Here is a 25,788-nt window from a genome sequence, read left to right as displayed (position 1 = left end):
GCTCGTTACATAAACTCAATCATTCCCAAGCAAACACGTTTTAGCATCGATCATTCGCAGCTTGCAAGGTGCACGTAGAGCGTTGAAAAGGTAACGGGATAAACGGTGAGGATTGACGCAGGTCCGAATAGAACGACGAGAAAAATGATAAGAAGCGTAATGTGCAAACTTTTATATCATCAAACACCTTGAGGCTGTTGCGGTAGATATTAGAAAATGTATAAATGAATTATATAAACATTTGTAAGTTAACTTGGTTACAATAGCGTAAGTAGGAAATGGCGTAAGTGCGTATCATATAATGTAACAATCAATTAAACTTATTGTCGCATTCAAAAAAATTAAGTACAACGTTAAAATTAGTGCATTGCATGAAACAACAATATCCTTCGTCTTTAATAGCAAGTACGTTGGTCATAACTTGACAAAAATAAAAAGAAAAAACAAAAAGAATAGGCGGAAAAGCAAAACACTAGAAAACAACGTTAAGACTTCGAGAATGTCAATGTTAATCTGCACGTAAGAAATTGTCAAATTTTCATTTTCGATTCAGATATGGTTAAAGTCGATCGTGCAGGGAAAGACCAAGGGTTCGTTCACGAAGGAACGGTAAAGTTATAAAAGCTATGAGAAAAAAATAGAATCATCAAAACTTAACAGATACTAAAATAACGCAAGTCTCTTAGCATCTAACGCGCGCGTACTCATACAGAACAGGTCTTTGTCATTTTTTCTGGAAATGTACAGAAAATCGGCGCGTTAAACGGGCTAAGTAAACGTGCACAAAGTAGCATGCAAGGTCTGGCGTGCAAACCATTCGACATTGTATGCTCCTCGCACACGTGAATATTAAGAGAAAGAAATGTGAGAGCAACACGCTGTTGCGACACGGTCGCATGTATTGACGAGTCAATCGTCAAACATGTTTCGCCCTTCTCACCGGGAAAAACGATACTCTTTGGCGATTCAATTGTACAATCATGAATTAAGATACGACATAACGCCGTCTTTCTGAAAGACGAGCAGAGCGTTACGCGCTCAATCGCGAGTTGTCCGCGAGGGCTTTCTCCAGGCGCATGAACTCTTTGGTCTCGTACGAATACGACATGCAATCTATGGAGGAGTCCCAAACGTCGCACCGTTCCTCAAGATCGTTCGTGTCATCCGAGAGAATTTCGGAGATCGTGTAGGTGTCGTCGAGGGAAACGGGCTTCCTCGCGGAATTTATCGCCGCGCTCTCTTCGCTGATATCCTCCAAGTGACGCGACTGCTCGTCGACAGGATTTTTTAAAGCGGGTGCGACGGAATGGACGACCTCGTCCGGCGGGCGCGAAGCATCGTCCGGCTCCTCGCTTATAGGCGTCAGGCAACTCAGTTTCTCCCTCATCGACTCCTCTTCGCGGCAGTAGGAGCATTGATCGCACGGCCACGTTTCCATCTCTGATTTTATCACGGCTACGCTTCTGCCGTCCCTGGCTTTACCGCGATCATCGTCGACCGAGCCTCTGTCGAACAGGTGAAGATGGACGCCCGGCGACACCTCCGCATACTCGTCTGTCGAGACTTTGACGACGCGAAAGTTCAACTCCAAAGCACCATTATCGATGGCGACGACCGGCAACTTCTTCGCCACGGTGCAAAACTCGATCACGGCGGGGGATTCGCTACCCTCCGTCTCGTGTACCTCCATTTCATAATCCCGATTATCGCAATCGTCAACGTCCGACGACAGATTCCCCAGAAAGCCTTTGATACGACAAATATTGTCAACGTCATTGTCGACCGTCTTGAAGAAATCGGACACGCACTCTCGATCGGCACATCCCACGAGCGAGCACTCGTGATGGTAACTGTCGATCAAGTTGTGGATGATTTCTCTCACGATGCTGAGGTCGTAAATCGAGGAATCTAAATGCAGCAGTACGTAAATGGACTCGATAATTTCGGCGATGATCTGCCGAGCGATTTCCACAGAGTCGTTCAACGGCGCTTCATCGGATGCGTTGAGATCGGCGATGATCTCGTTGGCGGATTCGTTGATCCCGTTGAGGAAGACCTCGCCGTCGATGTCCTTAAGTTCGCGGATCGTGCGGCTAGGCAGCTCTAGTATGTCGGAACCGCTTGCCGAGTGGCTCTCGGATATGGACGGCTGATCCATCTCCGCGTGGCTGCTGCTTTTGCTCGACGACCTGCGATTTTGCGTGGACCCGACGACCTCCGTCTTCGTCGTCGGTTCTATCCATATGTAATCGCTCAACGGCTCGTCGTTGTGGCTTCTCGTTGAATCGGACTGCCACTCCGACGAGCGTTCCGCCAAATCGCACGAAGTATCGTCGTTGCAGCTCTCGTCTTGGTCAACAGCCGCCGGTGGAGTCAGGCTGTAAATGAGGCTCATATTCGTCGAGTCAAGATTGTACTTGACACAGGTGTCCGTGTCGGGCAACGCGTCCAGCTCCGTCCTCGACGAGGCGATATTCACGTCGATGCTCTCGACAATCTTTGTGATATCGTTGCAATATGATTCGTACGGGTCGACCTCCGGGCTATTCGGCCAGCTGTTCTCGCACGTGGAGCTTTTGAGCCAAGACCGAACGCTTTGTTTCCTCAGCTCCACCGTCGATTTCAACTCCCCGTTCATTTCCCTATCTGCCGATGCCTCTTTATCTTCGCCGCACTCATACATGTAAGAATCGATGGTCCATTCATTGTTGAAAGAGAAATAGCTCGGCAGTCGCGAGTCTTCCTCGTTATCTCTCTTATCACGCTGAAATGCTTCAGCGCAGCTGCGCGCAAGTGTCGCTTCCGTATTCGTCGCCGTTGTTGCTGCCAATATATGCCGTTGCGGTTCGTCATTCGTGCCGGCCACAGAGTCCGATCTATTTCCACGAGGTGTTGAAGACTCCGTTTTTATAGAAACGGTCGTCTCGACCGTTGGACATTCAGTCCTTTCACGTTCCATTTCCTCCTCTGTCTGACTGTCGGCGTTCGTGCAGGACACAATATTACGCGAACTCGGACTCGTCTCCTCCACCTGAACATGTTTAACGAAACTCGGCTGCGCGATGCTCGTCCACTCCACGGAATGTTCCGCGATTTCGTTGCTCGATCGTGTCTCGCCGTTCGGATTCTCGGCGTGTTCCTTCGTACTCGCGTCAATCAATTTTTCAAGATGAACATGCGGATTTTCACTCGAACCCACCGCGGGATTTTGTTCAAACGTTGACCCGACAATCTTCGGACTCGTCGCCTCCGTCCATGCGACCGGGTCCGCCGCTAAACTCCTTTGACGTTCGAGATGTTCGAAAAATTTCCGCCTCGCCTCGTAGCGCGACTTTAGGAGAGCCTTGTCGTGAAAGAACGCTCTCGGCTTGATCTGGTCTTGACTGTTAACGAGCGTTTTCGTGATTAGAAGAGGTTTCTTTAGTTCGGCGGTCGTCGAGGTTCTAACGTTCTCCAAGTGGAGGCTATCGTAAGGACGTTCGAGAAGCCGCCGGCCGAAGTACGTTTGCGTACATTCGCTGCTCGTGCTGCCGCAATTGCTGACTAGTTCGTAATCTGCAAGCATCATGCCCAAATGTATATCTCGGACGTAGGAATCGGCGAACGATCGATCGGTTTGCTCGCTTCGGAGAAACGGAGAGAACGTTCACGATCACTTGGATACTCTCCACCATTCGCGGGTCTTCTTCGTCGCTTACGCTGCGCTCGAAATAGGTGCTACAAGTAACGATAGTTACAGCCGACGAAACTACATATTCACCCTCTAGCTACAAGTTTCTTTACTTTTATGAATTTTAGAAATGTATTATTGCGCGCAAAACCTGCTATTTTATCTATCCCGAGTATGACTACTACTTAGAGCGATTCGCGTTGCAGTGCAAAATAAAAGGAGAACAGCTATCATGAATTTATATTAATCAATCATTATTTGTCATTATTATTCATTATTGGTCTTCGTCATTAGTTAAATCCCCGTTTTTAAAAAGAAATCCCAAGATGTAATTTTCATATGAGCTTGGGATACAAATTTCAGATGTAAACACACGTGAGTTTTCAAAATCTCTACATCATTTCACGTAGAAATAAAGAAGAAACGAGATTAACGAAAGTGCATGAATGGCAGTCATTGGTGCAAGCATTTATAATCGTTATTTCGAGTGGCGAAAGAAGACGAGAAAGCATTCCACACATATGCTGTATACGGCAAAAGCATGACAGTGATAGTTTTGCATACAAATCGGTAATAATATGAAAACGAATATATTTACACAATCGTTAACCCTTTGCACTCCTATGTCGAGTGTGACTCGACGTCAGTTTTTATCTCAGGAGCTCCTTTGTCGAGTCTCACTCGACATTTTTTCAAGTCCAAACTAATACATGCAATATTTATAATAATATAAATAATTCGGAGTGCAAAGGGTTAACGTATGTACGTGCGTTTTATTGCGGATGGGGAGCGTATTCCGTACTGGAAAAGGTGCAGCTTAACACCGGATGAAATCGTATCTCAAATGAGTTTAATTAAATCATATCAAAACTATGTACGAAGTTAAACTGAAGATAATGTATCCTCTATGTCGCAGTTTTCAAGTGAATAATTAATTTCATAAAACCTTTTCCTCTTAACATTGCCCATGTTTTCATTAGTCAGAAAAGTCGCGTGCAATTTCATTATTTGACAAATATAACATCAGATACGAGTTCTTCAGTGGAACATCGTAAACAGTGCGTGCCAGGAAAAGAGTAATCCGAAATAATGGATTTAGATCCCCATTTGCCTGTATAGAATGAAACTCACCTCCTTTGTAACCGCTTTGTCGCTCAGTCATGCTGTAGCGCATCTCATTAAGGTACTTTGTAGTAGCATCATTCACTGCGTATTAAAAATAAATACGTACACGATTCATATCTGTTCATCAGTAAAATGCGTCTCGTGATCCGATGTCGTTACATGACGCTTGATAATGCTATATGTATTTAGTATCTCTCACGTAGTATTCATCTTGCGAATTATTGACTATTACACAGACTCGTGCAAAACTGTGTATCTTTGTGCGCAATTGTAACGTGCTCTTACTGATTAGTGAAGTTGCGAATTTGTTATGAAGGCAGATAATGCAAATATAATAAGGAAAGCCCGCAAATAAAAGTTGGCCATGCAAGAATCGGAGTTGAATTAAAGTAACCGTCTCATTGTAACTAATCACTCACTTGAAAAATCTATAGGCTGATGAGATCATTTGCTTAGGATAGAATTTAAAAAAAAAAAGAAAAAAATATGAGGAAAGACTCACCATCGCTTAACACAACTTCGGGTTGACTCGGCGCAGGCACTTGTTTCGTTTCTATTCGCAATACTCGGGGTTCTGTAGCAAAGGAGTATACGCGAGTGTTCGTTAATGACGTAGAAAATAAAAGTCGACGATGAAAGGTCAGAATACTCAGAATATGGTACATCGCACGAAGTGCGTGAGGAAACCCGTTTGTGAATTAAACGTATGAATTTACCGTCTCTACTCTCCTCCTCCGTTTCCGAAGTAACAGAAACCGGTGACTGAATAGGACTCTTGGCAGTGCTGGATTCATGCGTCGCACGACTGATGTTAAAGGACGACAAGGCCTCGGATTCTGATTGTGACTCATCGTCTATTTACAGAACAGGTAATATTAATGTTCAACGTCCGGTGAACATTGAAGTGAACATTGGAGTAATTCTAAGATACGGGATACAAATATACGGCGCATGCAAAATATAGGAAAACATTGGATGAGAAAAGTGAGACGAATGGAACTAACAAGGATCTCCCTTCTGTTTGCGTTCGACTTCTCTCTTGTACTGGTCCAATTCTTGATCCGTGACGGCGTCGAAAGGATTTTTGGCATAAGGTGTCTTGTACACCATCGCATTGTGTTGGAAACCACGTTGTATAATACCCTTGCTAGCGGCTCCTACTAAAACTACTTGTTCTCCGGTACCACTAATAGTCGCGTCCTTGTAAACAACGAGTATGCAAGTTAAAGATAACGTACACATTTTCTGCAGGGGCTTATAAAAGTAATTAATAATCAGAAAGAGATGCTACTGTTGCAATTCAAATACAAATCAGAACAGCACGTAATTACCGCTACTTAATAGGAGGCTCCTTTTCACTAAATTCAATGACTTTATTTAACTGGTACTTGAAATCAAGAGAAAACTTTGATGCTTAAACTTGTGTACCTGCATTTTCTTAGCTTCCTCCCATGATACACCTTCCAGTATATGGGATTGCGGGCCAGCCGATATTTTCTCTGCCCGTCGATAATCTTTAATCTAGAGATACGAAAGTACATCAAATTTGTACGTTCCCATTTATGCAAATTAACTGATATGGAAAGAAAGCAGAAACAAAGACAAATTTGGTATAACGCGAATGTAACGGACAATACTTACCTGCTGTTGTAATTGTTTGAACTCCTTTGGGTTGGTATTTTTCGGAACAAACTGAAGAGCACCGTCTATCTTGACTGGTGTGCTGCTATGGGTAGGAGATCCATCAGACACCCACTACACACAAAACCAGAACATTAGTCGACCCCCTTCGAATCATTGTGAGAAGCAATTATGCTAACATAAGGTAAGACTCTTGCATGCTATGTGTGCCTGCTGCATATTTTTCTCCCCTTTAATAGATTATCCCAGAGAATAATTAAAACTGGCAACATATCTTTAATAACATTATGATTTGGTATCGCAGCTGTGTGTCATATTGTTGCAATTCACATTTTTCAGCGTCTTGAGTGATTCGAAAAAAAAATTCAATACAATTACATGCAATACGAAAGTACAACTCGACAATCTGGCAACATTAATTGCTAAGCCTAACATTTAGCTTCAAGAAAATGGCTTAGATTTGCGAAATGTGAAGGGTCACTTGATCTGGTTTTGTAAATGCAGTGGGCTCAGTGTAACCAGGCCAACGAGATCTTGATGATGAGATCAGGCACACATTCATACAGAGTCGTGAGAAACATTTACATATGTTTTATATACATATTGTGGCAAAAATACTTAAGACACAATACATAAAACCGTTATTTTATTCCCGCCTAATACAATAATGGGATAGAACGCCACAAACTTGAAATGCCAAACCATTGTACTTCTATTACACGTACGAAACTTTTATCCCAAGATTACGTACGAGGCTACTTGATGGAGGGTTATTTCGCAGAACAGATAATCTCAGAATCGTGTAATTATTGTCAATAAATATATTGTAGACGACAACATACATATAACTTCGCATCGTAGAAAGTAAGCTAAATTTATTAACGTAGCGTCTGCGGGCTATAAATAGTGCTTGGAACGCTATTAAAGTTGAAGCTCCATTAAAGTTGATATAATCATCTTTTTCAAACAGCAGTATAACTTTATTTAAACATCAAGAAGCTACAGTAGAACAGTCGTTAATATCTTATACGTAGAGGTACTTATACTAACGATTGACTGGAATTCAACACGTTAATGTTTCGTAACTGTCGCTTGCGGAAATATTAACCGCTCTCGTTCTGTCTCTCGTTTTGCGCGCGTTATAATCTTATTGTATATACTTTACTATAAAAGATTCGTGTTTATTGAATAGTAATATACTAAGAGAACATTTCTTTACGATTTAGAAAAACGAGTTATTCTAATCATGCCATCAATCTCGAAATGTAGATAAATGTATGATAAAAAAAAATTATATAGCCCATAAAACGTTTTTTCAACTGGCAACAAATTAAAAATGAAAAATTATTTAATACTTTTTTATATCGCGGTAACACTTCTATTGCACGTATATGAAAAGTTGTGCGTTAAAATTAGTTTTTGAAATAATAAATGTGATATCTTTTCGTTAATATCATGTTATCAAGTGACCAATGTTTGTACACACAAATCACGTACGCGCGTGCATACACACAGGCACAGGAACACACATTGGTCGTAGCGTCTAAAACTGTGATTTTTGCTCCAACTTTGAACTTTCAATTAGTTTTGTCGCATTATAATAAGCATTTATTAAATAATGTCAATCAAGCTCTGTTGTAACAAGAGTTAGATTTATATCTATAAGTAGTTTTAAAAGAGCGATATATCGCTATATAAGTCAGTACACTCTAACCAACGTCAATAAGATATATTGTTTGTTCAAAGATACGTTTGCCATGATTGAAAGTTACATAATATCAAAGGTATTATCGTTACGTATCAGCAGTTAATGTTGATAATTAATGGCACAAGTTGGAATGCGTGGAATTTATATAATTAATCGTGATTAATTAGTATATTGGTCTCTGCTTGTACAACAAAATTAAAATTAATAAAAATAATTTGATAAAAACAAGACGAAGTTGCACAACATAACGTGCAACTTTAAAATGCAACTGACTGCTAACAAAACGAAATAACCAATGCGTTACGTCGCATTGCATATATGAATATACTATCTATTTACGGCCGTAAATATGCGCATCTGTCTTTCTCGATCATCACTAAAAATACCTTTCAACATTGTTCGATAAAATAAAAATTATTCACGGAAAACAAAGCAAAGAATCTTTATAATATTACCGTGGTATTATTCAATCTACAAAAATCTAATATCAACAAAGTTTTTATCTAATTAGACAGATCTGCGATACAATCGCAAAGCGAAATATCAAAGGGTCTGAAGGAAAATTAGAGTCTCAAAAATAATATTCTCAAATGAAATTAAGCAAACAAATCTGATAAACGATTCTACAATCTATATCAATATATGTTATAACTATTAATATATATATATTAATATGTCATAACTGTTTAATTTTGCACTTGACACATTTAAAGCTTTCCTCTTTCGTTATTACGCAACTCGTAATCCGATTAGCAGCCACAATACGCGGTTATAATTGTCCAATAAAAGTGCTTGCTTACTCGCGGCGTGGAAATTAATAATTAGTCGTTCTTATTCTCAAAAGTAATGACTTCTACCTTGGTGATCTTTTTAGGATCGGGTGTTCCAGTTTCCAGGATCTCAACCTTCTGGTAAACATTTGGCGAATTTAACCAACGGGATCTGTCCGTACCTTTGCGTCCGCCCTTCCACAGCCTGTGCGAGGGGAAGAAATGAGAAATTGGCTGAGTCGTGAATACCTAGTGGCGTTAAAACAAAATATCCCCGAATTGAAGGAGAGTAGAAACTTACCCTTGCTTATACAATTCCTCCTCTTCGAGCAGGTATCCTAGGGACGACACGGCCGGTGGAACCTCAACATCGTTTCGCGGTTTCGGGGGTTCTCCCTTTACAAGTGGATTCCTATATATGTAGCCCGTACGGAATCCCTGAGGAGAAAAGAAGCGACGTTGAGATATATTACTCCTACACAAATATTACAGCGAATGGTCAGAACAAACTTACGGCGTTATCAAGCATCCTCATGAGGGCCTCGAATTCGGCGCTGCCGATTCTCCAGCGTTTCTCGAGTTTCTCCGCGAGAGCGGACGACTCCACCGCTGAACTCTGCTGCTGAGGGATCGGTGGTTTTCGTGACGCTTCGAATATAGCTTTCTTCGATTCTTCGCTGATAAGGCTTAGATTGTCTACGCCCGCGGGCATTAGCTTCAGCTGCGTTTCGCAGGCGACTACGGTATTGTAAACGTTAAAGAACGCCTCTTCGACTGTTTCTCCGCAGCAAAGGGCGCCGCGATTCGTCAGGAGCATAACCTTATTGATCGGCCCGAGGTTTCTAGCGATCTTCTCCCGTTCCTCCGGCTCGACGGAACCTCCTATGTACTGATGGGTGCTCACTTCGCCTATCACTATGCTCTCCTGACCGATTGGTAACAATCCACACTTCAAGGAGGAAACCTACAACAACGTGTTATACATGCGTCAGTCAATTCCTTACGGAGCGGAGCCAAATGTTCCTCATCAACCGCTATTAAAGCGACATCGCGTAATCGCGAGCACAATGTGCACAAAGCGCTCGTAAAAGACACACGAGACGAGAGGCGGATAAATCGGAGAACGAAGAAACAGGAGGCGAGGCGTTTACTCACAGCGGTAACGGACGGAGTAGTAATATGAATAATACACTTGATATCGGGTCTCGCAGCGTGCATTGTCGAATGTAATTGGAAACCAGTGACGTGCACGCCGAAGTTCGTCGTCCCCTGCTCGACAATTGCGCCCTGCATGTCCACCTTGATCAAACTCGAGGCGGTGACCTCGTGATACAGTAGCCCGTAAGGATTCACCAGAAAGTGCTCCTGATCCTGATTCAGGCGGGAGGTGATGTGCCCGCCGACGCCCTGCGTCCATCCGTAGAGGTCGAGCAGTCTGAACACCGCTGCCATCTTGCACCGCAGCAATTTCTCGCCCTTGGCGTATCCCATGCTCTCCACGCCGCGTATGTCGTTGATGGGCAAGACGCAATTTGAATCTGCGAATTTCCCCGAGCAAACCGTGTCAGAATAGGAGCAACAAATGAAAACAACAAAAAAAAAGAGAGAGCAGGGGGAGGAGGCAGTTTCGAAGGGGACAAGACTAACTTTTGAACACATTGCCGTTGAATCGGGCCCCCTGTGCGCCCATCATATCGGAGATCTGTTGCAGGAGACCAGAGGGTCCAGCACCGTCCCTCATCTGTGTCTCAATTATACGTTCCAGCTCTTCCCGGAAGATTCGCGAGTTCATCATCATCTCGACCCTCTTTCTCCTCTCCATTTCTCTCATATCCTGCAAAATGAATGGAATCCTCGTGTTCAAAGGTGTTTGCACGCGAATTGTTAACTCGCTCGTCTTCCAAGCGTCTCTCGCGCTGGCGGAAACTCGGATAAGAAAGCAGTGGAGCGCCCCCGAAACGCATCCTTCGATTTCTATTAGTGGGGAAACGTGTTCCGCGCGACTTACCGCATCGATATCGGCGGGTCTCATCTTGCTCTTTTCATCTTCCGTCAAACCGTCCATCACTCCGTTCGTGTGTGGCTCGCTTAACGCCTGCTGGCTCGTGTCTGCCATTTTCGAGCCTCGTACAAGTACCGGCAACTGTAAAATGTCATGTTCCAGTATCACCGCTACAGCTAAAGGTCAATTTTCGTTAAAAGTGGCAACGCATAAAAGTACGGGGGGAAAAAATTAACATCGATCCAGTCCCATCATAATTGATATTAAACAAACGATCACTTTGCGCGACGGCCAAGGACTCTTCTTCCAAGTAACGCGCCCGTTCCAGGAACAGCGGACAATGGACAAAGAACGGAATCGACCTGAGCAACCCGAGAGCAACGTAGGCCACGGCGCGCAACGGCAGCCTGGCGCTTCGCCGAAGCGTCGGTCACGCCGCCGTTTCGCGTTATGCGAAAGCGCGGCGTTTACGCTCGTTTCTCCCGAATCCGGTGCGAGGGTATGGACACCTTACCGGTGTGCGATCAATAAAGTCGCGGGGGCCCTACCGGGAATCGTGTGCGTGCAACGACGACGCGGAACGCGTTTACACAACGCGCGCGGTTACCCCTTTATTCGGGCGCGGGGGTGGGGGGGGGGTGGAGGGGGGGTTTCGTCCATTCGATTTTTTTTCTCCCCCCTGGCCCCGTTAATTAGCCGCGGGCGTCGTCCCGTTAACGATGTAAAATAGAATGCTCAACTGTGCCGGCTATTTTACCCGCGCGACTCGCTCGCTCGGCTCGGGATCTGTGTCAACGGTCGTTCACCGCTTGGCTTTCCTTACGCCAAGTACCGGTGGCATCGCCGCACCACGCAACGCTCTCGCACCCGGCTATACGCGCGCGTCCACGTCCTACGGCGGGGCCGCGCGGCGCTTTCCACCTTTTCACGCCGCGTTTCCCTCGCCGGCCCCGTCCGTCCGTCCGTCCGCGTCGGCCGGAAATCCCACGCCGGGTGTTTCGCCGGCGCGCGAGCATCGGTTACGTCGCGCGACCGCGTTCCAATTCGCCAAGTGCGCGGCGATTCCCTTTCGCCCGGCGAGAGAACCGCGTCTTCTTTCTCCGCCCGTCGGGATTCGACGTTACGCGACCGGATTCGCCCCCGGGAGAGCCTCGCAGAAATCGACGAGTCGCCTCCGCGACTCGACCGACTCGCTTCGCCGCCCGCGAAGCCCGCGGCTTCCGACTCGTTACCGCGCCGGAAAACGTCATGCGCGTGCACTTCCGCTGCAACAACGGACAAAGTGCAGGAGAAAGAGAGGGGAATGGAAGGAAAAAAAAAAGAGCGCGACGGCTGACCGCAGGATTACGTAGCACGCAAGCGCGAAACACAATCGAACCCGTCCGATTGTACGGCCAAATTCGCTCCCTCCGCATGATTTCGTACGTGTCTCGTATTTCTTGATACTCTACCCGGAGTAGCAATCGATAACCCCGTGGACTTGACGTGAGAATAAAAGACAGCCAGGAGCCTTGCCACTCTGTTTACTCGCGCCGCGCTATATCTACGTTTGAGATTTATATTCGTCGATTATCTCATCATCGCGTTACGTCCCGTCGCTATTTCTGCTCGTGTCACATGCACATGTATTTTTATTAACATTTTGCAACCTCGGTTATGATAAAATATTCAAATTCAACAATTAAATTAGAAAAGGCCATCTCTGAAACGAAACGTTTATTTGCATTAAAGTTTGTTTGCATTAGATTTTTGTTGAATAAGTATTAAAAATTTGTCCCATTAGTGTTACTGTCTCCTTTATTTCTTTCGGTAAAATCCGAGGTAAAATCTTATGCTCGATTGTTTGGATATAATTTTAAGATAATAAAGTATCTAGTTTGTATAAATGTCCATTTTAGTTGACGCAATTTAATGATGTCATTACTTTTGTAGAGAAGATAAAAATGCTTTTTCTTCTGATAAAATATATTCAAACAAGCAGTTTTTCTCTGGGCCGGTGTATGACTAGACACTTGTCTGTCGGTGAGTGATGTAATCGATCTCTTTATTTCGATGGACATATATTTATTTTTTACGTACTACGACTTGTTTTCCAGTAAGTTCTCTCCATCTGTAACTGTAACTCGACTCACAATCAGTTACATTTCTTTTCGCTAACTAGTAACTAATTTAATAGTTACATTAATAGTTCCTTTACATATTTTTTAAACCTCCACGGATCGCACCAGGTTTTGCATTTGCACATAAACGCTTTTGTCGACACTTAATTCAAACGCAGATTTGATATTTTTATTTTCATTGCAAGAAAGTAACTGCAAAGTAACGATTCGTTACTTTTTGAGTGACTGTAACGCGTACGACTTTACGAACATGTTGCATTTGTTGAACTGCTTGTAATTTCATTGTTTATTCAATCATGTTCTGCCTCTTGGGAATCTAAGCTCTGTTCCTTTAATTTATCACACTGAACATTTGACACGATATCACTTGAAAAGGACCACAAACCATGGTCGAAAGGAGTTTTGAACGTTAAAAAGTCTTTGAAGTTCATTGTTTCAGCTGACATTCTATGCATCCTCCAATTTCTTCCATGTGTTCTCTTTGTTTACAGAATACAGATTTTAATAATACGATGTCGACTCGAGGATAATTGAAGACGAACGTTGTACGCGCACCCTTCGCTTTAATTACTGCTCTACAAACGTTTTGCATTTGTTGAACTGATTTCGTTGTTCCTGCCGATATTCTAAGCATCCTCCAATTTCTTCCACGTGTTCTCTTTGTTTATATAAAACAGATTTTAATAATACGATGTCGACTTAAGGATTATTGGAGGCAAACGTCGTTTCGATAATATACGTACAATTACAATCAATATATTATAATGACACTCCAAGATTGCTCCAATAAAATGCTGACAGTAAGGGATGTCGGAGCGGAGTATAGAATGTTTATCGTTGGAATAATTAAGGAGCAATAGTGTAACAATGAGATGGAATTAGTTCAATAAGCGCAAAAGGTTTGTAAAGCAGTGACCAAGAGCGCGCATATTGATGTATATTATTTAAATAAAAATGAATAGTCTCTTAATGAAATGTATTACGGTCTAAAGGCCTGCGTGCACGATGCTGGAACTTGGTCCAAGTTCTAGCTCCGAGAAATGTGTAGCCAGTGAACTTGCAGCTACTCCATAATAGCTGCGCGTTGATTGGCTACACATTTCTCGGAGCCTAGAACTTGGACCAAGTTCCAGCATTGTGGACACAGGCCTTAATCTACATATATGGTAAGCACTTCTTGTAAAGTAGTTTTACCACCAAACAACTTGCAATTGTTCGAATAATTAAAAGAGACAGTACACACGTGTATTACTATTATCAATTAAAATTGACTGTAATAAGGAGATTGATTTCAATTACGCGAGATAAATTGCTCGTAAGAGAGGCAAATCGCATCTAACGAAAATAACGCGTGGCATTTGCAGAGTATCACCGTTTGAAGTTTTGCCAAGTACAAGCGCACGCACGACAGCGATTCGTCAGCCAATCGCGCATGTACTTTCGATACACTTTGACCGAATTCAATTCGGGAACGTCGCTCAGAGGAAAAAAATGCAGTGGCGACCGTGAACGGTGGTTCGGTGCGAATTGATGGTAATTAACGTTAAGGGGTTGAGGTATTCGGCGTAAGTGGCTTCGTTTAAGTCCCTCGCATATACGCGCGTTTGGCTTCGTTGACAGCGCGATACGGTGCCATAATATCGGCCGCGATATTGACCAAGTGGCAATCGACGGAGGAAAAAAAGAGAGAGAGAGAGAGAGGACGTTACGTCAACAGGAACGCAACGTCGTGTCCCCATGAACGACGAATGCTCGACCACACAACGATCTTTCCGAGCAGACGGACGGATGGGTTTCCATAACGTGTAAATCACTGGCTCGATTACGCGCTTCAAAGTAATCTGCTTCCCCCGTACATTCGCAGCCGCCAGGCTCGGGGCCCCGAGTTTCTCCAACCGCGAAGCGAACAACGGCAGACTTCTATTCCGGATCAGCGGGCTACCAGCTTCCCGGAGTCGCGGTATCGTCCCATTCGTAAATACGCTTATCGCGGACGATAACGGGACTGCGCGCGGGTCTCTCCGCGGGCTGAATGAAAGCGATCGCGGGCCGGGCTCGCTGTGCTCACTGCCGCGAGTCTGCGAGTCCTCGTCTTAAAATAGAGAGGAACCCAGGGACGGAGAGTCGGGCACGATCCGCGCGCGTTTCCCATCTCGCTAATCTCGCCTCTCTTTCTCTCGTCCCAGGTGTACAACGGTTTCCTAACTCACCTTCGCTTCAACCGGCACCGATGTCCATTTCTATACCGAGAGACTCTAATCTCGCTTTAATTCAGTTTTACCTCTTTCTAGTTTTTCCGAGTGGGGAAACCGCTGACCAGAATCTTGTGCATCAACGCCCACTAACGCCCAGTGAGCATTACCTTATTATATCTTTATAATGTCCCAGCAATGCCCAAAAAAGTTAATGCCGCAAATCTGTACACCACAATGCCCTCCGCGATTTACCCATCGTTTTTCCGACTAGAAAGAGCACATATTCGTCAAAGTCGTATTTCAGCTACGTTATCATATGTGCAAAACATCCTTAGACCCGGTTTTTTCATTTTCTGATTAACTGTTAGCCAGAAGTTAGTTGACTCTCCATCCCTTTCTGTTATTTTACAAGAAGAGACAGAGAATTGACTAACTTCTGGTTAACAATTAACCGGAAAATGAAAAACCAGGCCCTAATTTTCAGGGTAAATTTTGAGAGAAAATTCTCCCCGTGTACCAATGTAGATCAACTTTAAGGCCCGCTTTTTCGTTTTCTGGTTAATTGTTAACCAGAAGTTAGTTCACTAGTAAAATGTATGGCAAAATCTCAAAAAAACTCTCACAAAGTTCTTCACAATGCCACGTTGTCCCACGATTACACGACTTTCAGGGTAAATTTTCCAAGAACAAGTCTCTCCATGTAGAAATGGACATGAAACAATGAAGAGCGCCCGCAAGTAATTACGGACAATCGGCATGTCTGGCGTCGATTCAACGGTCCATTGTCAGTTTCTGGGCCCGTTCCTCGATTCGATGGTCGAATCCGGTATTGTAGACGCGACCGTGACTCGAAGAGAGGAAAAAAAAGAGAGGCAAGGGTCCCCCCCTGTGTCGCGGCAACGCATGGACTCGTGTGATACAACGATCGGTCCCTTACGCAACCTGTAGCCGTGGAATTATACGCGGTGCGTACGTGCGTGACGTTCGTGTGCACCTGCACGCGTGCCCGTCTCTCCCGCAGATCGCACTTGTTCGCAGGCCCGAAGAGATCCGGCTTTTCCGGGCCGATTCGCTCGAGCTCTACCGCGTCCGTTAAGCCTGAGGGTCGATTCGGTGTCTTACAACATAGTGAAAATGCTACAAGTGAGCGGCTCCGTCTCTTTCCAAGGGGACAGTTGGAAAGAGACAAAGCTGCTCGCTTTTAGGCCTTTTCACTGTAGTGCAAGAGACAGAATTGACCCCCGGATCTACAATGTGCTCTTTGCGTCTGGAAACGTTCTATTTTGTAGACGATAGAGGAAAGTCTCCTATTATGAGACAAGTTCCTAATATAAGATAGCGGGGTTCGAGGGGTAAACTGCTCGGGGCACTGTGGCGTACAGATTTGCGGCATTACTGGGCTTTACTAGGCATTTTTGGCGCATTAAGCCTCCGCTACAATGATTCTCGGTTCTGTCTACAATGGTCGTAGTCGTAAGAATAATTGACTGCGATTGGTCAATTCTTATGCGACTGAATTGACCAATCGCAGTCAATTATTCTTACGACTATGACCATTGTAGACAGAACCGAGAATCATTGTAGCGGAGGCTTTAGTCTTGCGGTGGCATTATAAAAATAAGACAATAAGGTAAAGTAATGCCCACTGGGCATTAGTGGGCATTGGTGTACAAGACTTTGGTCAGCGGTTTCCCCCTCGGCGGGGTTTCTGTCAAATTAACAAGCATCATCTATTGGTTCCACCACGACTTCATTGTTCTTGAATCTGTTTAGCGGAAAATTCGTTGTTAGACCGCGCGATCGTCGCGAGAAACGATTTGTGATTGAATTTCGACGTTGAGAACCTGCTATCTCACGTAAGAAGCCTGTCTCATAACAGGAGACTTTCCTCTACGTTTAAAGAACTTGTGCAAGTTGATAAATTGTACATTATGCGCCGTACAATCGTACGCTGTCGACAGATCTTTGAAGCGTCTCGACTCGCTTATGTAAAACAGTGTGCTTTCCAGACGCAAAGAGCACGTTGTAGATCAGGCATCAGTCTACCGGCCTCCGAATCCCCAGTTTCTATCGGTGCGAGTTAACTTTAATCTCGGTTTAACTCGCTATTTACAGTTTTCTAATTCTTGGAACTGAAAACGGATGATAAGCGAGTTAAACCGAGATTAAAGATAATCTGCACTGATAAAAACCAGCGTAATGAAGACGTTCTCGTAATCTCACGTTTAAAATCGTCCCGAGTCTAGTGTAGAGTTTCAACATTTCATCCAAACCGCGAAGTAACAACAAAACTCGTCGCGCGCGCGCGCGCGCGCGGAGTCTGAATAAATATTGTTTCCAAAATAAGGCCCTCTCTCACGTGCCACTACGTGATTCCGAAAACCTATTTGAACAAGGAAAATACTTAAGGGCCAGTTTCACAAACATCGGCTAACTGTTAACTGGGGTTCAGTCGACTCCCTATCCTTCTCTATCTTATTATTTAAGAAGAGCCGGAGAATCAGTTCGGGCCAGTTTCACAAACATCGGTTAACTGTTAACTGGGGTTCAGTCGACTCCCTATCTTTTTTCATCTTATTATTTAAGAAGAGACAGCGGATCAATTAACCTTTGGTTAGCAGTTAACCAACGTTTGTGAAGCTGGCCCTAAATTCTCGGCGCGAAAGTTCCCAAGGAGAAATGAAAATCAAGACGATGCCAATTTGATGTCATATTGACCGAATCTACGTCATATTTCGGTCAATATGACATGAAATTGACGTCATCTTGACTTTTCATTTCTCCTTGGGTCGCGGATTTATCGAGGTCTCTCGAGGACCCGCGAGAAATTCGCGCGGCGACTGGAAGGGTTGAGACCGGGACTACGGATGTACCGCCCTGATCCTATCAATTCCGCGACTTTTTCCTCGATCTTGCTCGCCGAGTTATCGGGACGCCGAAGCGTCCGCGCGATTATCGCGGAGCTGAGGGCCGGGCGATCGATAACAACGACGACGACGACGACGACGACGGACGATAAATCGTCGACCAGGGTTTCGATTCTCGAATTCATTCGCAGGAGGTGCGCGTATGCGAAAAGTCTCCTCTCGCAGAGAGCCGACTGTTCCTTCCAGCGAATCGACCTGCAACGCTTCTTGTAAGAGCAGAATTTTCGCATACGCGTTTCTCTTAACGAGCGCGAGCCCCAGGTCGGTCGGGAAGCGGCGCTCGGCGAGCCTGCGGCGGAACCGCAGGTCGGCTTTTGACAAAATGGCATCGCGCCGCCGGTGCCTTCTGACATCATACGCCAAAACGAACGAGGCGAACGCGGATTGTCTGGCCGCCCGACCGAACGCCGGACGGCGGCGGGCACTTAATAACGCAATGACGTCATGGTTAATCGCAGATTACGCCCGTCGTAGCGAGCGAGCGTCCTGAAACGCTATCAGCTACGAGAAACGAAAGTAACCGCGACGGGGAGAGGGAAAGGGAGAAAAAAAAAGAGAGAGAGAGAGGAGCAATAAAAAGAAGAGGTACAACTGGTCACGCGGAGTGGATATAAAACGGTCATCGATTATCGAGCTAAATATTAACTTCGCGTTTTTCGTTTCTTTACTTTATTAGCTTTTACTCCACGCTCGTGGACACGGCTCGTCGCTTCGCGTCCCGCGCTCTCTCTCTCTCTCTCTCGCTTAGTGCGGCTGTCCCGAGCCGTCGCGCGAATGTAGGTCCCGAAAACCTGTTGTCGCGGCGACCATTAACAGACACAATCGGAAATATCGGAACGCGAATGATTCATCAAAATACACGAGAATTGTCGAGAGAGAGAGAGAGAAAGAAAGAGAGACGAGAGAGGATCTCTCCCTCCCTCGGTAGATCTATCTATAGCCTACGGACGGGCGCGCTCGCGGGTCGGAATTCCAGCGGATTTCGGTTCCAACGAGGAACCGTACAGCGAAGACTACTCCCAGACCCGACGCGAACGGGGACCGACGTTCGCGAGCCAATCCCGAGTACGACAGGTTGACACAAACGTGTAGGCGCGACGGCGGCCGCGATACGGTCGCGAGCGTAATTAGCGAGGCGCGACGACGTTTAACCCGAGCGTCGATCGCCGCCCATCAAAGTGGCGCGCCGTGAGCCCGCCCGAGAGATACGCGATAAGGAGTGTCACGCGGGGTAGCCCGCGCGCCCGGAGACGGCGGGATCGTGCAAATGGCGACGTTTTCGGGGGAGGAGGGGGACGATCCCGGTCGCCCGGAGTCCGCGGGAAGCGAAACGCAGAGCCCGACGGCGCGTCGCCGACGGAGGGTCGATTCCGCGCGCGGGGCCACGTCGCTTGGCGTCGCGACGCCGCGCGACGCGACGCGACGCCGCGCGGCGCGGCGTGGCGCCGCGCGGACGGAGCCCACGAAGGCTGACACACCCCTCGCGCCTACGTCACTCGCGCCCGTCGTCGTCGGGCGCGAGTCACGGCGAGCGCCGAGAGGCGAGAGCGAGGCCCCCGTTCCGGGGGCGCCCGTCGCTCTCTCGACTCGCGCAGGCCGGGATGGCCGTCGGGCCGCCGCCGCCGCCGCTACCGCAACGCAACAACGCAACGCGGTGGCGACGGCGGCGGCGACCGCTCGTAATATCGACGAGAGCGGACACTTACCTACCAGCGAATCGCCGCCTCCTCCTTTCCCGTGATATGCCCGCGCCCGTTTCACGAACCGTACAACGAACGCAACTCGGCTCTCCGCGCTCCGTATCGCCGCTCCTCCGCGCGCGCGGCTGTTCCGTTCGATGAACAGCTTCCCCCGCCTCCTCCCCCTCTGCCGCCGCCGCCGCCTCCGTCACTGCCTCTAGTCTCTCTGCCTCCACCGGCGTCACCGGCGTCGGCGTCGCCGTCGCCGCCGCTGCCGATCTCCCGCACAGATTCCTCCCTCCGTCGCTCCGCCCGATGCAACCAGAAATTCACCGTCCGCGCATCGACGCGCCGCGATAATGCCCGCGCGCGGTACCGTGCCGCCGGTTCGAGACTCTCCGGACGCGACGTCTCACGTCCGCGAGGGGCGGTGGGGGGGGGGGCGATTTTCCTCACCGGGGCTCGCGTAGCGTCAGGCGGGATTCTTCGTTCCGCGTCGCGCGGCCAGAACGCGCGGAGCCGCCGTTAACGCACGTCGCCGACGGTTACCTGTCACTGTTACCGATCGCGGACACTTTCCGAGTAAACGCCACGCGCTCGTGCCTCCAACCGGCCATGAATACCACAGACGGACACCGAGCGAAAGCCGAGTGGCCGTTGAATTGAACGAAATCGCGAACGGCGGCGCCGCGCGCGCACGGGTCCTCTGGCGCCATCTGCCATCGGTCGCGGGCAACTCTCGCAAACAGGACTGCCAACCAATCCAACGCGTCAGAAATTCTATTCCCTGCTCCTGGGGCTCGATTCTTCAATATTTATTCCAAGGAGGAAACGTATGTGAAAATTCTGCTCTTACAGAAAAGTTGCAAGTTGATTGGCTATTCACATGGCTTTAACCAATCGACTTTCAACTTTTCTGTAAAGCCCGTATCAGACTACGGATTGGGATTGGGATTAAGCCCGCTGCAGACGATGCTATTTTTCCTGCTGGATTGCTTGCGATTTAGTAAATTACTAGGAATCCTGAGTGCTGAGTGGTGCAACGATAGTAATTTATTAGATTGCAAGCAATCCAGCAGGAAAAATAGCATCGTCTGCAGCGGGCTTAAGATTGAAATTTGACCAATCAGAGTAAAAGTTACTGAACTTGAGATTAGTAAACTTTACTGTGATTGGTTAAATTTCAATCTAATCCTAATCCCAATCCGTAGTCTGATACGGGCTTCAGAGCAGAATATTCGTATACATCATCTCTCCTTCGAATATATTCAAGAATCGAGCCTCCACGATACTAGAATTTGGTCCAAGTTCTAGTTCCGAGAAATGCGTAGCCAATCAACTTGCACCATTTCTGGAATAGCTGCAAGTTGATTGGTGTAATTTAAGAAATCTCTCAAATGAGATATCTCAAAGATTTTTTCATAATAGATGCTTCTCGTAAATAATGATTGCAAGATATCATCTGGACATCATTTTCGATATAACTAAATGTTTTCCTAAAATCGTCATCTTAAAGTTTTCTTTCTGACAAACGTGTTATCTGGGTTATAAATATATTATGTATATTATTAAAATACATCTTTGTATAAGAAATACAAAAGGGGATTATATGTATTTATATATGTACATGCTCTCTTGTGTTGTAGAAATATTTTTACGGTTTCCTTCTACGAGCACACTAATCCTTCTTCAGTACCTTCGTGAGTTTGCGGAAGAATTCTGGTCCGTTCCAGTATCCTCTGCGTGAAAAAAAAAATTATGTAGTAATACAAAGGTTTAACACAAGATTTCACATATACATATTTCTATGTCGATTGTAATTCTTACTTTAACATCAAGTGCCAGTATATAAACGGGAACATATATTTCTTCAGCAGAAACATAGCGTAGAATTCCTTGCCTTGGTCCACCGGGAAGGTCTCCTTTGGTTGCAAGTTATAGTCGAACTCTGCCAGGATGCACTTGCCGTAACCGGTGACCAGCGGGCACGACGCGTAACCGTCGTAGGCCATCGTCATCGGTTTGCCGGCCAAATCATCCAGTATATTCTGGTACAACACTTTTCCCTGCGCGGCTGCGTAATGAAATGTTGCAGGAATCATCGTATCCCAGTGAACATCAAGTAACAGCCAATTAACACGTTGTTGAGTACGAAATTATAATATTGATAACGTCAGTGTTTTCTTGACTTTATCTGGCATTTTTAATAATACGGAAAATTTATTGCGAAAATTATTATCTCAGCCAGGGTTTGAACCTGGCCTTCCCTACACTCTAGACGGACGTCTTACCAATTCGACCACTGAGGCACGTATTATTAAAAATGCCAGGTAAAGTCACGAAAACACTGACGTTGCTAATTACTGCTGGCGACATTGAAGAATCTTCTTATTAGTGTAATATTGATGTTATGTGACCGTTACTTGTTTACTGGGATTTTGTCATCTATTAAATGTGGACGGTACACTCTTTCCTTACCTATCGCGGCCATTGTCTTGGAATTCGGTGTGTTTGTACAGTCGCCTATGCCAAATACATTCGGGTATCTCGTGTGTCGCAGCGTTTTGGGATCGACGCAGAGAAATCCGGCTTCGTTGGTCAACGCCGGGTGTTCCCTCAAAACCGCGGGCGGTCCCATCGGAGGCGTCACGTGGAGAAGTGAGTACTAGTAAAACGGCGAGAGCAACGAGATAATTTATCGGTAATAATATCAATTATTAATCTCAGATAAAACGTACCTCCTGCACCAATGTCTCTCCCGGAGAGTTTAGTTTCTCAAACGTGGCTTGTCTCTTGCTCGGGTCTATCTTCACCAGATTCGTTTGCAGATTAACGGTGATGCCTCTCTGCTTGCAAACGCCCCAGAGGGAATCGGCGTACTTCTTGACTCCGAATATGACCGGCAACGCCGTGTTGTACACGACGTCGATGCCACTTCGTAATTTGCGCTTTGGGCGAAACAAACGTCGATTAACGGAGAGCTGCCGCGCGCAAGCTGACGCGCGATAACTGCAGGGATATATTATACTTTACGAAAGTAGTCCTCAGCGAGGTAGGCGATTTTCTGAGGCGCGCCCGGGCACTTGACTGGAGTATTCGGAAACGTGAATATCGCGGTCCCCCGCCCGGTGTTCCTTATCTTCTCGTAAACCAGCGGCACGGTGTCGGACCCGTAAATGGAGCAGACCTGCGCGTCAGGGTCGCGTATGCCGTCTGTCAAGCCTGGAATCTGTGAGCGGCCGGAGACAGGTAAATTAAAAGTTACCGATAAAACGCAACTAAATTCAGTTAAGGATGTATCGGACCTATCTTCAAAATAGCACAAAGTCGCTAGAAATTTGTAAAATTGTTCTTTTAGTCTTCCCAATGTACTGCAGAAAAGTAAAAATGCATCCACTAAACGGTTGCCGAGATATTTTAATTTACACGTACTCTTATAGAAAGAGCCGATCTTCACGGATAAAACATGTAGAATAAAACGGATAAAAAAATGTAGAAGAAATAGTACCAGTGTTTTGAATTTTTTTATACATCTAATATACGAATAGATGAAAATATCTACCAAGTTTCAAAAGTCTTTACTACGCCGTTTTAAAGAAATAAAATATAACTTGAGACATTCGCGCTGTCGGCACGATATGTATTTTGAAATCACATGTGTTTACCAGCACTGCTGAATAATGTTTTTAGTTTTGAAAATATTTGAGTTATTAAGTTGAAATCAGGGTATTTTCACTGTCAAAAGTTTAGGCTCACGAGTGAAAAAAATCGCAAATAATGCAGGAAAAATCATTTGTAAAGGGGAAAATACCTTTGTAGGAGCACAACTAAGACTCCAACTATCGTTCGAGCTTCTTACATCTAGATTTACTATGCGTTAAGAGTAGATATTCAGGTATTTCCAATTTCATGCGCTTCTGTCTAAGATTGTACGTCCAATACACCCTTAAAAGTTAACAGGCTACAATGTAACTAAGTTAAAGCTGTTCAACTTTTATCTTTTTAACTAGGCACTACTTTAACCCCGCCGAGCGGTATCTCAGTCTTGCTTGGACCATCGTAAGAATTCGGTTTGAGGTGTTACCGTCTCACCTTGTCCCAGTACAATTGCAGGCCGAGCGCGACGATCATAATGTCGTATTGTATCGTGTCTCCGTCACGCGTCGACACTTTATTAACGTCCGGCTGAAACCCGACGACGGAAGCTCTCAGCCACTTCGCCCTCTCTGGCAGAACCTCTCTCATGTTCCTTCTCGACGAGGCGTAAGGACTGACACCACCGCCAACCAGAGTGAACAAGGGTTGATAATAATGCACCTGGAAAAGCCGAGGGAGTTCATCGTCTACGAAGGTACCGCGTTTACACTGCGAGTTCTACTTATTACCCACATCGCTGGGTTCCAGCACGATAACTTGCTCCGGCTCGCTCAGCTTCCTCGCCAGTTTCGCAGCCATCGAGCAGCCGGCGGTGCCGCCACCCACCACGAGGATTTTGCAGCTGGTGCGACAAAATATCGCGAATGTTAGACACGTGTATGTAACGAGCGACGTAACTTTTCCTTGAAACACTGTACTTACGAATGATGGGTCTGCCTGCACTCGTTTCCAAGCGACATACGCTTCGGCAGCGACGCTTGAGCGCGGGACAACAGTAGGCGAGACATGACGCGTCCCAAAAGTCAAATTCTGCGTAGAATGCGACAAGTGTGGCTCGAGTGCCTGTAAAAGAATCGTCAGAAGCGTCAATCTTTCATCGCAGCGTCAACAATACGGCACCGCTGGCCGTCGTAGTGAAGCAAGACGACGATGCCAGGCGGCGGAAAAATATCGGTGCGGCGCGATAAAGAAATGCCGTTAACAACCGCGGGCCGCTATCGCGTATCGACGAGGCGGCGGACAGCTGTACCTTGTTTACATACGGGATCTGCCCTTCGAAAATCTCCTGGCTCTAGGTTAATCCCTCACATCCGGCCGGCTTGGCCACCCGCGTCCACCTCGCGATATCGCGAGCCACTCGAGGGGAAAGAAGGCCGTGTTCGACAATCGCGGCCTCGGAAACGTGCGCCGTCCACGTCGCGGTCCCCCGCGGCCACGATGTCCGGTACACCATGACGGGTCCACAGCTGGATCGAGCTGGACGCGGAACTGACGGAACGCCGGCGGACGCGCGGCGCGTCGCCTTCGAGCGGCTGAAAAACGCGAGGAAAAAGAGACGCGCGCGTGAAAGGGTATTGTTCGATTTGCTGCTGGAACCTTTCGAACGATCGCGTGGCTCGGCATTGGATATTTCACTCCGTTTTCGCGCGAGAGATTCCCTAAGATATAAAAACAAAATCGGGCTCGTCGTTCGACGTCATCGCCTCGTCTTTTCTCCCTCGAGAATTTTGAGCCCTCGAATTCGAATGGGCGCCGCGATAATCTCGCTCAGGGCTCGCCAATGTCGCCAAAACCGACGCTGATTGAAGACCCTGTAATCAGACTGGCCATAAGAGTTCGTCAAATTCCCGCGAGTGAGAGAGAAACATAGGCTGTCTCGCTCTACTGCGTTTCTCTACGACGGTAGAAGAGTGAGATGGCCTATGTTTCTCTCTCACTCGCGGGAACTTGACGAACTCTTATGGCCAGTCTCTGATTACGCGGTCTCCAGAGTTAATTATGGACCGTGGACATGTAAAGGCTGGTCTACAATACATGGAGTAAGCTGGAGTAAGGAGTAGGAGTAAGGAAATAAATCCATTTTATTTCTTACTCCTACTTCAGCTCTTAGGCTTACTCTCGGTGAATCAAAATGCCATCAATCAGTGTTACAATTATTTTAAAAATCATGCCCGTATTTCAGCTTCCTTACACCAAAAGCTAGAAGTTAGGGCTCTCCCTTACTCCTTACTCCATGCGCTTACTCCACGTATTGTAGACCACGCATAATACTTGTTCCTGTAAATATCGTTTTA

General features: G+C 46.2%; 2 protein-coding genes across 4 annotated transcripts; both read right to left on the bottom strand.

Moving 5' to 3' along the window:
* Positions 1-157: 157 nt before the first annotated feature.
* Positions 158-20,477, bottom strand: LOC105569031. Of its 3 annotated transcripts, none has more exons than XM_012025161.1 (14): positions 20,387-20,477; positions 10,923-11,057; positions 10,562-10,748; positions 10,070-10,452; positions 9,429-9,878; positions 9,216-9,352; positions 9,002-9,119; positions 6,437-6,550; positions 6,224-6,316; positions 5,800-5,995; positions 5,512-5,649; positions 5,298-5,369; positions 4,802-4,876; positions 158-3,555 (listed from the first exon to the last, which is right to left on the bottom strand). In XM_012025161.1, the coding sequence occupies exons 2-14, from the start codon at positions 11,028-11,030 to the stop codon at positions 1,031-1,033; spliced, it is 4,596 nt and encodes a 1,531-aa protein (XP_011880551.1). In that variant the 5' UTR covers positions 11,031-11,057; positions 20,387-20,477; the 3' UTR covers positions 158-1,030. The 3 variants fall into 3 exon arrangements, with proteins under 3 accessions (XP_011880551.1, XP_011880548.1, XP_011880550.1); XM_012025158.1 differs by lacking the exon at positions 20,387-20,477 and adding an exon at positions 19,869-20,022; XM_012025160.1 differs by lacking the exon at positions 20,387-20,477 and adding an exon at positions 14,893-15,126.
* A 928-nt stretch (positions 20,478-21,405) lies between these two features.
* Positions 21,406-25,100, bottom strand: LOC105569030 (sulfide:quinone oxidoreductase, mitochondrial). The gene is made up of 9 exons (XM_012025157.1): positions 24,744-25,100; positions 24,416-24,556; positions 24,227-24,335; positions 23,930-24,154; positions 22,866-23,066; positions 22,576-22,785; positions 22,316-22,502; positions 21,665-21,911; positions 21,406-21,576 (listed from the first exon to the last, which is right to left on the bottom strand). Exons 2-9 carry the CDS (start codon positions 24,499-24,501, stop codon positions 21,516-21,518), a joined length of 1,326 nt encoding a protein of 441 aa, XP_011880547.1. The 5' UTR covers positions 24,502-24,556; positions 24,744-25,100; the 3' UTR covers positions 21,406-21,515.
* Positions 25,101-25,788: the final 688 nt, after the last annotated feature.

This window comes from Vollenhovia emeryi, unplaced genomic scaffold (genome assembly GCF_000949405.1).
Source record: "Vollenhovia emeryi isolate VEMERY1.0 unplaced genomic scaffold, V.emery_V1.0 DF939126.1, whole genome shotgun sequence".
Lineage (NCBI taxonomy): Eukaryota > Metazoa > Arthropoda > Insecta > Hymenoptera > Formicidae > Vollenhovia > Vollenhovia emeryi.
The sequence above is the reverse complement of the archived record's forward strand: the minus strand, read 5'-3'. Positions and strand labels throughout refer to the sequence as shown.